Genomic DNA, 14358 nt, shown 5'->3' on the forward strand with positions numbered 1-14358 from the left:
GCCAGCCCACGAAATCCAGTCAGAACACCAAATCAGATAGGAGCAAGAAGCAGAAACTGTCCAAGAGACCAAGTATTTCCAGGAGACCCTGCACACGGTCTGCTGCTAGAGGATTTACTAGCAAAGTGTTTAACAATGAAGTTCCATTTGATGTATCTTCTGATTCCTCTGATAGTGAAGAGGATAGCATGTTCAAGCCAGGTCCGGATGAGGGTAGTTCCTCTGAATCTGAGGCTACAGGGAATGATCCTAAAACTGGGAGTAGGATTAGGAGAAACATGATACATGCTACGGTGGGTAAGAGAAATATTAGTCCACTAGGTAAAGGGAAGGAGAAGATATTACATGAAGACGATGGTTTGGTTGAGGAGGTGAGCGACGCTGAGGTTGACCTTGGGTTTGTGGGTTGTGTTCATGAAGGGGTAGAGGATGGCCTAGACCCAGGTGTTGACTCAGATGGCACCAATTCTTGGCACTCGGAGGAGATGAAGACGCCTCCAAACTCAGAAGATGAGCTGGAGGAAGGAAATGAATCTGAAGAGGCAAGTCCGCTGTTTAGGGAGGGTGCAAGGTTTGGAGAGCTGCACCTTGAGGTAGGCATGAAGTTCAGAACTAAATGGGAATTTAGAGAAGCTGTGAGAGAATATACAATCCAAGAGGGAAGGAGCATAAAGATAGTGAAAAATGATAACATTAGGTGCAGGGCGGTGTGTAAGGTGAAAGAGTGCCCATGGGTGGCTTATGCATCAAGAGACCATGAAGACACATGTTGGCAAATTAAGACATTCAATGATGACCACACTTGCCCAAGAGAGGACAAGAATAGGGTTGCCAACAGGAATTGGGTATGCAGCAAGCTTGTGAAGAAGGTGAGAAAGTATCCAAATTTTAGACACTGCGAGGCTACAACTTACTTCAAGACACGGTTTGACTTGGCTCTGAATAAAAACTCAATATCCAGGGCATTAATGGATGCAAGAAGTGTAGTGTATGGGGATGAGAAAGAACAATATAGGATGGTTAGGGATTATGGTATGACGCTGTTGAAGACTAATCCCGGTTCCACTATACAAATATGCACCACCCTCCAACCAGATGGTGAAGTTACCTTTGATAGAATGTATATATGCTTAAGTGGCTGCAAAAATGGGTTCAAGGCTGGTTGCCGTCCATTGATAGGTTTGGATGGTGCTTTCCTGAAGACCCGGTTTGGTGGACAGATTTTGTCAGCCGTGGGGTTAGATGCTAATCATCATATCTATGTCATAGCCTGGGCTATTGTCAGAGTGGAGAATACAGAGACATGGAGATGGTTTCTCGAGCTACTTCATCAGGACTTGGGTCATTATAAAGAGCATGACTGGTGCTTCATATCGGATATGCAAAAGGTGTGACTTAATTTGAATGTCTCTATTTGATTTTATGTGATCTTATATTAAGAATTGTTTCGTTATGCTTTCTGTGAATGATTGTGCTTTCATTAGATTTGGCTGGTTAGCTTTTAGTGTAAGACTTTTGATCATTGGATTATTGGATTTTGGTGGTTAGTTATAAGGGAATTTAGATTTCTGCTGTTATGCTTACTTGAATAATTGTAGCTTCCATTTGAGTATGATGGTTATTTATTTTGTTAAGAATTTTGCTGTTTTGCTTATCTGCATAGACTGTGAGATGATTGGATCTTCATGGTTACTTATTAGGTGTGCTGTTATGCTTGCTTGAAGAATTGTGCTTTCATTATGCTTGTAGTGCATCTTATAGAGAACTTGTAATTACTGGTTTTGTCATTAATCGAGTTGTTCTATTAAACGTTAGGGACCTTTATGGGTCACGACCCTCAATTATAGGGACTATTATGGGGATGTTAATTAAATGTTAGGGACTATTATGTGTAACGATTATAATGTCAGGGACGATTATGTGTCTAACATTTACTGAATCTGGCAGGGACTGATATCAGCAGTGAAGGCGGTGATGCCTGATGTGCATCACCGTTTCTGCGTCTGGCATTTATGGAAAAATTTCAACAAGAACTGGAAGGACTTACAGCTAAGGGGACTTCTGTGGGAATGTGCAAGGGCAACAACATACCAAGAATTCAGGGATGGAATGGAGAAGATCAAACGGTTAAATGAGGATGCCTGGGCATACTTAGAGAAGTGGCCAATGGATGCTTGGACCAGAAGCTTATTCAGCCATAAGCCGAAATTGGATAGCATCTGTAACAACGCCTGCGAAGTGTTCAATGCTAAGATCAAGGATGCACGAGCCAAACCCATCATAACATTTCTGGAGGAGGTAAGGATGTTTGTTATGCGAACCATAGCGAAAAACAAGGTGAAGCTGCAGAATCACACTGGGAAGCTCACACCTGTTATAAAGAGCAGGCTGGAAAAGGTGAGGAAAGAATCCAAGCATTGGAAGCCTATTTGGACTGGGGATAACGGATACGAAAAATTTGAGGTGCACGGACATCCAACCAACCATGTTGTGGACATAGGAAAGAGACTGTGCACATGCCAATTTTGGATGCTAACGGGTAAGTTAATTGTGTTTATGCATTTTACTTTCTTCAGCCATAACTATTATCATGGTTCCTCTCACTGTTTGGCACCTGCAGGTATCCCGTGTGTGCACGCTTGTGCTGCCCTGTCTCGTGTGAACAAACAGCCAGAAGACTTCTGTCACAGATGGCTGACCATGGACTCATACAAGGAAACTTATAACCACCACATTAATCCAATTCCGGGTCAACCACTGTGGGAAAAAGCAGAGGACTGTAACAGGCCACATGCCCCTAAAATCAAGACAAAACCTGGAAAACTAAAGATGAAGCGGAGGATGGATGCGGACGAGAAGAGTGCTTCTGGAACTAAGAAGCCTAAAGTTGACCCAAAACTCTCAGGCAACACTGCAGATGGTGTACACCTAAAGAGACAGCTGGGTGCATTTACATGCAGTTACTGTGGTGATAAGGGGCATACAAAGAGAGGCTGCAAAAAGAAAAAAGATGCTGATGCTGCTACTGCTGCTGCTGCAGCAGCAGCCGCTGCCGCTGCCGCCAAGGCAGCTGAGAAGAAGAAAAATGATGAAGTTCATACTGTGCCTGAGAAGCCGGTTCATCAGCCCCAAGACGTGTCTGGCCAAGCAGATTTGGGAAGCAATCCCCAGGAGATCGAATTAACTCAGCCTTCTGCTTCTGAGCAAGAGGATTCTGAAAAGGTAACTAAAATTTTACATTTGAGTATGTTGTTATTTCCATGCATAAATAGTAGTTAATGCCACTTATTTCTCCTATAGGATCCTGCACCGAAAAGACCTTCCAAGCTGTCACCACGAAGACGATCCTCTAATCAGCCAACCGCACCAACAGTGAATCCCTTGCAGGGTGCATCTTCAGCAACATCTTCAAAGTTTGCCAACTTGATGCAGTTCATCCCAACGCCAGGATTTAGGCCTCCAAGAAAGAAGAATTGAATACTAGATATATGTACTTAGGAGTTTCTGTTTTGTGTTTTGTTATTAGTATTTTCCATCGTATAATGACTAGATGGTAAACTGTGATGCAAAGGCCTTTTTGGTATGCCTTGGCCTTGCTTTTGATGAAACTATTGATAGCAGCAACATGGTTTCTAGGCTGCCTTTTACAGTCAACTTTTATTGTTTCTTGATAGACAATGGAATTTATGTTAATATGCTATGCTATGTGCTTTACCATTCAAGAAGCAGTTTCTTTATTTTTTTTCATACACAATGGAATTTAAATTAACAACAATTTCATAGTTAATAACACTTTTCATTCCATCAAGAAGCAGATTTTTACAAATGTTGATAACAAGGAACCCAAAACCACCAATTCATTCATCATTTACAATACAGGATCACCAACAACACTGTCAATACACACACACACCTAACACTAACAACTGGGTCATCACTTTTTGCATCTGGACATCCTCCTCCAACCTTCGAAGCCTCCAATCAACGTTGATCTTCACTTCATCACCACACGATTCTGACTTTTCAACCTGTTCCTCATTCACAGAATCTGCCCACACAAAAAGCCCGCACCATCTCTTCCCACTTGTCTGCAACCAATAAAGGATCAAAGTTTGGAGAGGAACAGCACAAGAACAGTCATGGGAGGCATAACAACACAAGAACAGTCAGGGGAGGAGAATAACAGCAACAAAAGTGATTACTCTAACCTACACTATAATTGGGGCAGCCATAGAACGGTTTGTTCGGATTCGAATCTGTGCCAGACCATCTGAGAACTGGCCTACAGCCACAGCCGCACCATTCTGGCGGCGCCGATCTTCTGCTCTTCGTTTGCGTTCTACTCCGATTCCAGCTAGATGGGGAACGAACAGAGCTTCCACCTCCAGTGCTACCTCCACCAATCATCGACATCAGTAGCAGCCCCGGATGAGAGTGCATGAACAGGAACAAGTGTATGGAAGAGGAAGAAGAAGAGGTGAACAAGACAAAGAGTGGAGGTGTATGAGAATTTGGGGATTTAGGGTTAATTATACTACGAGGGACCAATCTGGGTAAAAATTGGAACTTAGCCAGCTCAGCTAGCCGTTGGCAGCAGTCTAGCGTGGCAATCTTAGGCCACGTCAGCGTTCCGGTGATGAGTCATCACCTGAAATATGGCCAGGGACTAGTTTGAGTGCTCGGAGTTCTATCTGGAGGACTACAATAGGGAATTCGAAATCTTAGGGATTACTATGAGTAATTGCGTGAATCTCAGGGACTACTATGGGTATTTACTCGACTTTTATTACTTCGGCATCTCTCAGTTGTTATTCATAATAAATAAAATTAGAAAATCAATATTGTTTTTATCTTTATTCACTTTTATTTATTAATTTTTTTTAATAGTATGAAAATGACTTTTTAATTGTTGGTTTGGATTAAAATTACTGTAAAATTTGAACACTTCTTATGCACAAGACTTAGGTTTTTAAACGATATATTAATATAAATAACTGAATAAAATAATATAATTTTGCTTAAAATAATATTTCACTTTATTGGTAAAACTAAATTACAAATTTAATATAAAAAATGATATAAATTAGAATCTGTTTAACAATTTTACGTTCCAACGCAATTTTTATATTCATTTTTTAAAAATCCTTTTTGACAAACAAATATATCCAAATACAAATTACATTATTAACATTATATCCAATTTTGATTAAAATAAAATCTAAAAAAACACATATATAGCAACATCCAAACGTTAATCCCAGTACGCGATATCCCAAACAAGAATTCATGATAAAAAAAATGACAAATCAGGAACAACCAAACTTGTGAATAGGAACAAAACATTTTTGTGTTATACACACATTTATGATTTATCATTACTCAGCTCAAAGAAGAAGACCCTTGGCAAAGATGGAAGCAAATGCTTCCATTGAAGGTTTACTGGACACAAAACCAACCTCAAAACCATCACCATCTCTGCTATCTGAGAGAGAAATTGCACCAGTTCTGTCAATAGACACCATTTCCACTTTCTTTGGTCTTCCCCATCCAAAATCACTTCCATAAACCTCAAACCTTGGTGTGCCAGCAGCACCAGTAAGCTTCATTTCTTCATCACTGTGCAGCCCATCAAGCAAAAGTGATGACCAAGTCTCAGCTTCATTCAGAACCCCATCCTTCAGTGTCTCCAAAGCAGAACTCAGTGATTCCACAGCCACAACTACTCCACCATCTTCATCCAAGAATTTTCTTGTTTCAGCAAATGCAATTCTTGCACCGATGCAGTTTCCAAAGTATGTTGGTGGAAGAGGTGGATCTAATCGGTTCCTGCAATCAACATTTATAGCCATACCAACTTTCTTGCTCTTAGTTTCTTCAGCTTTCATCTTGCAAACCCAAGCATATGCAAGAGATACAACAAAACTTGACAAGTGAAGATTGCTATTCCCTTTCTGTCTTGAAGCTACAAAGTTCTTGAGCTTCTCAATGTTTGATCTAGACAATTTGAACAAACCCCTTACTGAATCTTGTGGAACTTGAAGATTCCAAACCTTGAGGCTTCTGTTGTTGGGTCCACCTTGCTTTAACCAATCACTCAGATATCTTGCTTCAACTCCTTTGGGATCTCCCACAATTTCTCTGTCAAAGAAAGGACTCAATTCAGGAGGCAAATCACAAGGTGATGATGATGAATCTCCTAGCTTGTTGCAGAGATAAGCCCAAGATTTGATGAAGGATGTTGAGGTTTTTCCATCAAGAACAGCATGGTGTGATGTGACTCCAATGGAGAATCCATGGTTTGGAAAAAGTGTAACTTGCAAGGCCAAGACAGTGGCTTGATCATCTGAAATGGTCAATTCAGGAACAAGATGGTGAACCTCTGAGGCTTCACAAAGGTCAGTTCCTGAAAGATGGTTGAAATCAGCATCAGATTCAGCTACAATAAGTGAGAGAGTGTCACCAACGTTGTAGGTGATGATGGGTTTGTTGGAATCATGAGGCCAGGTGAGGGTTCCAGCAAGGGGAAAATAGTAAGCAAGTGCAAGAGAAAGAGAGTGTTTGAGTTTGGGAAGAATGGTATCATAGAAGAGTGAGGGTTGGTGGGGGAATTCATAGAAGAAAACTCGCTGAACTGGTGGCAACCTTAGCCATAATATGTCAAAAAAGGTTAGAGGAAGAGAAGTGGAAGATGAATGTAACAAGTTTTGTGGTCCCAATGAAGATGGTGATGCCTTGAACACTTGTGGAGTTTTCATGGTGAAAGGGGAAAGAAACAGAGATAGGTGATGTGAATACAAAAACCTCAATTTTAAGGAGTAAAAATTGCCTAAACACGTTTCTCACGACATATGTTTCAGTTTCACGCCACAATATAAAATGGTTTTCTTCTAACTGAACGTCTTACCTACTTCCTCTTTAATATTGGAGTCTTCTAGCCAAGTTATCTCTAATTTTAGATACTCAATTTCTTGTTTCCTTAACCAAATTGTTGTGTGGCAAAGATCATACGTGACAAAAAATTTCCTTCTGCTTTTGTTGGACCAGATTATTGGGATTATTACACAAGTTCCCTACAAATTTTGAGAACTAAAGTTTGTCGACCGACTTTTTTATAAAATAATTATGACAAATCTTATTCTTTCTTCTTTTCTCTGCATTTTATTTTCCTTCTAACTTTGTAAATTACCTTGTTTTAAGTTATAAACTATTTATAGAATTTACCTTGTTTTACATTGCCCTGGTGATTGGGTGACACCTATGAGTCTATGACAAGTTTTATGTATTGGCATTGGCAGCCATTGAGATGGCTAAATTAAATTTGAAGAGAATGTTCAAAGCTTAAGTATCTAAAAGTATATATAATTTGTGAAACTAAAGAACAATAACATTTCCATTACGTGAAATATGGCCCAATATCTTTCATAGTTTCATGTCAATAAAACGCGTTGATCAACTTCATTCATCTCAATCTGTTCACTGCACTATTTGGACTACTTAATTAACATAATACTCTAATCTTTATTCAGTCGTTCACCAACTGTTGCTGTTTTTTATTACTATTTCTTGCTTACTTAAACTTAACATTGATGAATTTGTATTATTTTGTTTTAGTAGTGTTAAAACGCGTTGATGAATTCAACTCCATTCTTCACGTCTTTAATTTTGGACTAGTCTTTGACATATATATAAATTTCCTTATGCATATGCTTCCATATAAAACAAACTCATATAATGTTTACCTTCACTGCTACACTCACCCAAACATTCCTCTAACAATATATGTTTGCTGTTGACTCTCTTACATAATGCAACCTCCATAAATTAGCCAGACCTCCTCATACTAGTAAGCTTTTTTTTGAATTTTGATTCCATCCGTGGAATTCTTCAGTTTAACTGCACAAAAAATTAATTTAGAGCAATAAGCCAACGGAACTATCTCTAATTATTTTTTTTATTTCATAATAAACATTAAAGTAGTTTACATCTGTTGACTTGTTAAGTCAATGGTTCATGAGGTCATGAGTATAGACAAAGTTGAGTGATTGGAAGCTAGCATTTGTCACAGACTTGACAAGTTATGTATTGTTATGTATGTCCCGTTCCACATGAATATATAATACATTATCTTTGGTTTGAATTAGTCTCTGTTGAATTCCCTGTCGTCATTATTTATTTTTTGTGATTATAACCTACGCATTGATCAGTCTAATTTCTATCAGTTGCTTATTAATTCATAATGTCCTGAGCTTGTTGAATCTTGACCAAACATATCATATGATACAACAACTTCTGATATTCTCTGCTTCCAATCATGACGATGAATTCGAATTCGAGGAGCTTTGGTGTAGTTTATGTGGTGTTGATGGTGCAGGTACTTGCATGGACGAGGAGTGCAGTGGTGGTGGCAAGTGGGAAGTGCATTGAGAGTGAAAGGCAAGCTCTGCTTTCTCTCAAACGTGGCTTCAATGTCACCCATGATGATGATGATTGGCTGTCTTCATGGGGAGATGGGGAGCAGCAGCAGGAGTGTTGCAACTGGGAAGGCGTCAAGTGCAGCAATGTAACTGGCCATGTTCTCATGCTTCATCTCCATGGTTATCACACTCTTGGCTCCATAAGCCCATCACTCAGTGAGTTACATCATTTGAAGTATTTGGACCTTAGTGGTAATCGTTTTACTCACACCCCATCCCTCCCTCCTTTTATTGGCTCTTTAACCTTTTTGACACACCTCAATCTCTCTCGTTGTTATTTCGGTGGAAACATACCTCCTCAATTGGGAAATCTCTCCCATTTAGTGTACCTTGATCTTAGTTCCAGTAATTTGGTTGGAGGATTCCCTCTTCAACTCACAAATATGTCATCCTTGACATATTTGGATCTTAGTCTTAATAAATTCAATGGAACACTGCCTCCTCAGCTTGGAAATCTCTTATCCTTAGAACATCTTGATCTACATGGAAATGCATTCACTGGAACCATTCCTCATCATTTCAGAAACCTTTCTTGTTTACAATTTCTTGACCTCAGTCCCTATGGCAATGATAAGGCGTTGTTGAGTTCTGACTTACAATGGCTATCTGAACTTTCAACCCTGAGGTATCTTTCGCTTCCTTGGGTGAATCTCAGTAGTGCCAGCAATTGGCAGCAACAAGTGAGTAGCCTTTCTCATCTTCAATATTTAAACTTGGGTCGTTGCAATCTTATTGATTCCGTGTCCACTTCATCACTTGCATCCCCTGCTAATTTCTCCACTTCTCTCTCATATGTGGATATCTCTTACAACTCTTTAAGGGATGCATCCTTCATATTTCCATGGTTAATGAATTCCACTAGTAGCCTTGTTATTCTCAGAATGAATGATAATGGTTTATCAGGAACCATACCAGGAACATTTGGGAACTTGAGCCTCCTTGAGGAGTTAAATCTTTCAAATAATCGGCTCAAAGGCCAAATACCTGTATCCTTGTTTCATAGTTGCAATTTGGCAAAACTAGACCTATCCAGGAACAAGTTTACAGGGGAATTTCAAGAATTTATTCAAGTATTTTCTCGTTGTGCTCACAAACCCTTAGAAATCTTGGATTTGGGATGGAATGAAATTACAGGGATGGTGCCTGACCTCTCACATCTTTCATCTTTGGGAGCATTAGGAGTTGATAACAACAAATTAAATGGAAGCATACATGAAGGTATTGGACAACTATCCAACTTATTTGAGTTAAGCCTTGCAAATAACTTATTGCATGGTTTGATATCTGAAGCTCACTTTTCAAGGCTTTCAAATCTTGAGTCTTTGGATTTGTCTCATAATGCATTTGCTTTCAATGTTAGTGTCGAATGGGTTCCCCCTTTCAATTTAAGTGAGGCTAACTTGGCTTCTTGCAATTTGGGACCTAACTTTCCAAAATGGCTTCAGACTCAAATGCATGTTCAGCAATTGGATATTTCACAAGCTCAATTATCTAGCCCAGTTCCTAATTGGTTTTGGGAAGGCTTTTTCCGGATATGGAGTTTGAATCTTTCTCACAATCATATTAGAGGAAAAATTGAAGGCAACCATCACAGAGGAAATATTGAATTTCAAACCATTGACTTGAGCTCCAATTTATTTGAAGGTCCAATTCCAGCATTCCTTTCAACTGCTTCAGAAGTTTTTTTGTCCAATAATAGATTTTCAACTGCAAATCCTCTTTTATGTGCAAACTCGTCCAAATACACAAGATTTATGGATTTGTCAAACAACTACCTTAGAGGAGAACTTCCGGATTGTTGGATGGGTTTCGAATCATTGGTCGTCCTGGATTTGTCTGATAATCATTTTTATGGAAACATGCCAAAGTCTCTGGGATCATTAAGAAATATCAAGTCAATACATTTAGAAGGGAATAATTTTTCAGGAGAGATACCATCATCCCTGAATAATTGTACACAACTGCAAGTTTTTGATGCTGCACATAATAAGTTGTCAGGAAGAATACCAACCTGGATTGGGGATAATATTTCAAAGCTACTTGTACTTAGCTTACATTCCAATAGGTTTCATGGAAACATTCCATTTAGCATGTGCAATCTCGATGAAATCCGTGTCTTGGACCTCTCTCTGAATATTCTGTCTGGCAGTATACCTAAATGCATAAGTAATCTGTCTGCTATGGCCAATCAAGCAAATTCTGATGACTATCATTATGAATTTGACACTAGTGTTTATTCCCGTAGTTATGCTGTACGTGGAGTTTCCGGAGTTTATAATGATAGCGCATCACTGACATGGAAAGGGAAAATGTCAAAATATGGAAGCACCCTTGGATTGTTGATAAGTATTGATTTCTCCAGCAACAGGTTAACAGGGGATATACCAACTGAGATGATGAGTCTTATTGGCTTGGTTTCTTTAAATCTTTCAAGAAACTTGTTTAGTGGACACATTCCTCCGACTGTTGGACAGCTGAAGTCAATAGATTTTCTTGATCTATCCAGAAATCATTTGTCAGGAAGAATTCCTTCACAACTTGCTCAGATAGACCGTCTCAGTGTTCTTGACTTGTCATACAATGATTTATCTGGAGAAATCCCACTTGGCACACAACTCCAAACTAGGGATGCCTCTGCTTATGCAGGAAATCCAAAACTTTGTGGTGCTCCTCTCAACAAAACTTGTCCCATACATGGTCACCAGATCAGTGAACATGATGCTTATGGTGATGATGAACAATTTGTAACCGAGGGGTTCTACATTGCTATGGCTGTTGGATTTGTCATGGCATTTTGGGGAGTTTGCTTCTCGTTGATTTTGAAGAAATCTTGGAGATATGCCTATTTCAAGTTATTGAGTGATGTCTATGACAAGCTCTATGTATTTGTAGCAATTAAGGTGGCCAAATTAAAAAGGATCATATCTCAAGTATGAAGGTACGTACCGTTTCTATTTCTTCTGGTTTATATTTTTATTGAGATACTACTTCCATTCAATTATATAGTTGTTATATTGAAAATATCGGCATATCAACAAAACTAATATCTGCTCTATTTTTTAGCACATTATGTAAATGAAACAAGATATTGTACTACTAAAATGTTAACTGTACGTTTTTTATAGTGGAAACTTTAAATTGGACATTAGTGTGATGCAAGGAAGGTTTCTATGGTTATCCATTTGGAGTGAGATAAGTGCATAATTCAGTAAGGTTGTTGAAAATAAGTATCATGTATGCTAAGGATTTCCATTTGTTATAGATTTGTTGGTGCGGTTTGATGAAATTCGGAGAGGATGCTTTTTCATATCACTCTGTTTATACTTTCTGATTTTTTGAATTGGATATTTATATATGGATCATTACTGCTCTCACTTTTTAGTTTTTATACATGCAGACTTTTTATTATATATTTTGGCTTTATATATACATATACTTTCTTACACATACAACTCCAATCTTGTGAAGTTGTTCTTGTGTTAATAATATATATATGTATGTGTATGGGATATGATTTGCATTTTATGTTAAATATATATTTCTGCAATTCTGCTGTTTGACACTATGTATTTTGAATATTACCTAATATGTAACTTTGTTATATCTTTCAGGCAAAAGAGAGTACACAGTATCTTGTGTTGAAAATTAAAAGAGCTTTGTTTGTGATACAGCCAGAATCTTCATGCATGTGGATCCATTTGTTAGTGATGCTGTTAATATAATAAGTGTTATGTTTGTATATTTTAGCCCTCTTTAGGTTTTCTGCTGTAGCTGCAGAGTGGAGTGTGGAAGAGGATGCTTTTTCATATTTCACCTGTATTGCATAACATTTGTTATATGGGTAATGGGTGTGATTGTGAAACTTGGCCTTGTTTTATTGCTGTAATTTATTTCCAGGGACGATATGAAGTGTTAGTTATTACTTATTATGGAAGTGCTTGTGGATTTGTGGTAGTTCAGTTTTTGTTCAGTTCCTGCTTAACAAATCTATTAGGCTGAGCTACCATATTTATTTTGGTGTATAAATAGTATTTTTCTTATTTTATAATGGCTATACTGTCATTTCATCACTACTAATAATGGGCTAGTCTACTTAAAACTTGAATATTTAAAAGTAAATATATCAAGTACTAGTCTTCGAAAAAATTTAGAAAGTCCAATATATGTTGCAATTTAAATTAGATCTAGCTTGATAGATTAATAGTACAAAATATTTAATTTAATTTTTCAATTAACTATTTAACTATCTAAATAAATTTTGAAAAGTAATTATTTACTTATTTTTGTTGATATAGTGATAATACATAATTCCCTGCATCTATAGTTATTTTTATATTGACAAATAAATTAATAAAAATTTCTTTTAAATAATCTATTTTCTTATCCATAGCTAGACTGCAATTAGGTTATGCAACGCAAGTTTGTTATTAAATAAGTAGTTGTAAATTACGATTAAATCTCCAAAATGGCCTCTCAGATTGGGCTCCTGCACCAATTTCACTCCTGAGTTTCTAATTGCACCATTTTGGTCTTCGAAATTGAACTCCGAGCACCATAAAAATCTCCAAGCCTATTTCCAGCCTGAGTCAGCAAATCGGAGTGCTGATCTGGCAAGTAGCTGCCACGGTGAATGTGGAAACGGCTATATGATGTGGACATTTGGTGAATTTGCTCCAATATAGTCCCTACTCCCATTTATAAACTCTAAACTCAATGTGAACCTTATCTTCTTCATCTTCTTCTTCCACTTCTGTCTTCTTTCTTCTTCTTCTTGTGACAAATGATGGGTGGTGCTAGTCACGCAGTAGGGAGTTCGAGCCACTCCTCTTCAACCAGGAACTGGACAAGAACATCAAGTGCAGAGTCTTTTTCTCAAATCAACAACATGGTTTGTAGGATGACCATGCACTTCGAATTTCTCATAACCATTATCACCAGCCCAAATTGGATATCAGTTTTTAGACTCCTTCCTAACCTTCTCAAGCCTACTTTTGATAACTGGTGGTAGTATTCCCACGTGATTTTCCAGCTTCACCTTATTCTTAGCCATTGTGCGCATTACAAACATTCTGATTTTCTCGAGCAGTGTGATGATTGGCTTTCCTCGTGCTTCCTTTATCTTTGAGTTAAATACTTCACATGCGTTGTTGCAAATAGAGTCCAACTTCAGCTTGTGACTGAACTTTAACCTTGTCCATGAATCCCCTGGCCATTTTTCTAGATATGCCCAGGCATCCTCGTTAAGACTCTTAATCTTATCCATTAACTCATTGAACTCCTGGTACGTAGTGGCTCATGCACAATCCCACAACAATCCCCTTAGCTCCAAGTCTTTTCATTGTTTATTGAAATTATGTCACAAATGCCACACACAGAAACGGTGATGCACATTAGGCATCACCTCCCTCATGGCTGGAATCAGACCCTACAACAGAAATTGAAATAACATAGCCATGTTGAGTGAGAACACATAATGATTCACCATAACAGTCCCTAACTTTTATCCCGTGCACTATAATAGACCCTGACTTTTAAAAAATGCACCATAACAGTCCCTAACTTTCACACTGATTCACCATAATAGACCTTAACATTTATATCGTGCAAACAACATGGTCCCATTCCAATTTTGCAGAATCAGTTCATATTCAACCCAGATAAAATTCACCAAACTGATTTCAAGAACAACTCATAAACGGTTGCTTATGCTATTATGCAGACTTTTTGATTTCAAGAATCAATAATCAATATATCATCGTCGTTAACCAATGTTAGTCACACACATACAAAATCAAATAAATAATCATTATTTCAATAATCATTAAGCTTTTTGGTGAACAAGCCACCAACATTCCTTCATCTTGTCATACCCAAGCTCTTTATG

At 38.1% G+C, this 14358-nt stretch overlaps 2 protein-coding genes across 2 annotated transcripts; one reads left to right on the forward strand and one right to left on the reverse strand.

Moving 5' to 3' along the window:
- Positions 1–5176: 5176 nt before the first annotated feature.
- Positions 5177–7140, reverse strand: LOC112744588 (malonyl-CoA:anthocyanidin 5-O-glucoside-6''-O-malonyltransferase). Its single transcript, XM_025794260.3, has one exon. The coding sequence runs from the start codon at positions 6753–6755 to the stop codon at positions 5385–5387; it is 1371 nt and encodes a 456-aa protein (XP_025650045.1). The 5' UTR covers positions 6756–7140; the 3' UTR covers positions 5177–5384.
- Positions 7141–7743: 603 nt separating this feature from the next.
- Positions 7744–12428, forward strand: LOC112744589 (receptor-like protein EIX2). The gene is made up of 2 exons (XM_025794261.3): positions 7744–11412; positions 12086–12428. Exon 1 carries the CDS (start codon positions 8312–8314, stop codon positions 11408–11410), a length of 3099 nt encoding a protein of 1032 aa, XP_025650046.1. The 5' UTR covers positions 7744–8311; the 3' UTR covers positions 11411–11412; positions 12086–12428.
- The last annotated feature ends 1930 nt before the right edge of the window (positions 12429–14358 follow it).

The sequence above is a fragment of the Arachis hypogaea genome, chromosome 14 (assembly GCF_003086295.3).
Source record: "Arachis hypogaea cultivar Tifrunner chromosome 14, arahy.Tifrunner.gnm2.J5K5, whole genome shotgun sequence".
In the NCBI taxonomy this organism is placed as follows: Eukaryota; Viridiplantae; Streptophyta; class Magnoliopsida; order Fabales; family Fabaceae; genus Arachis; species Arachis hypogaea.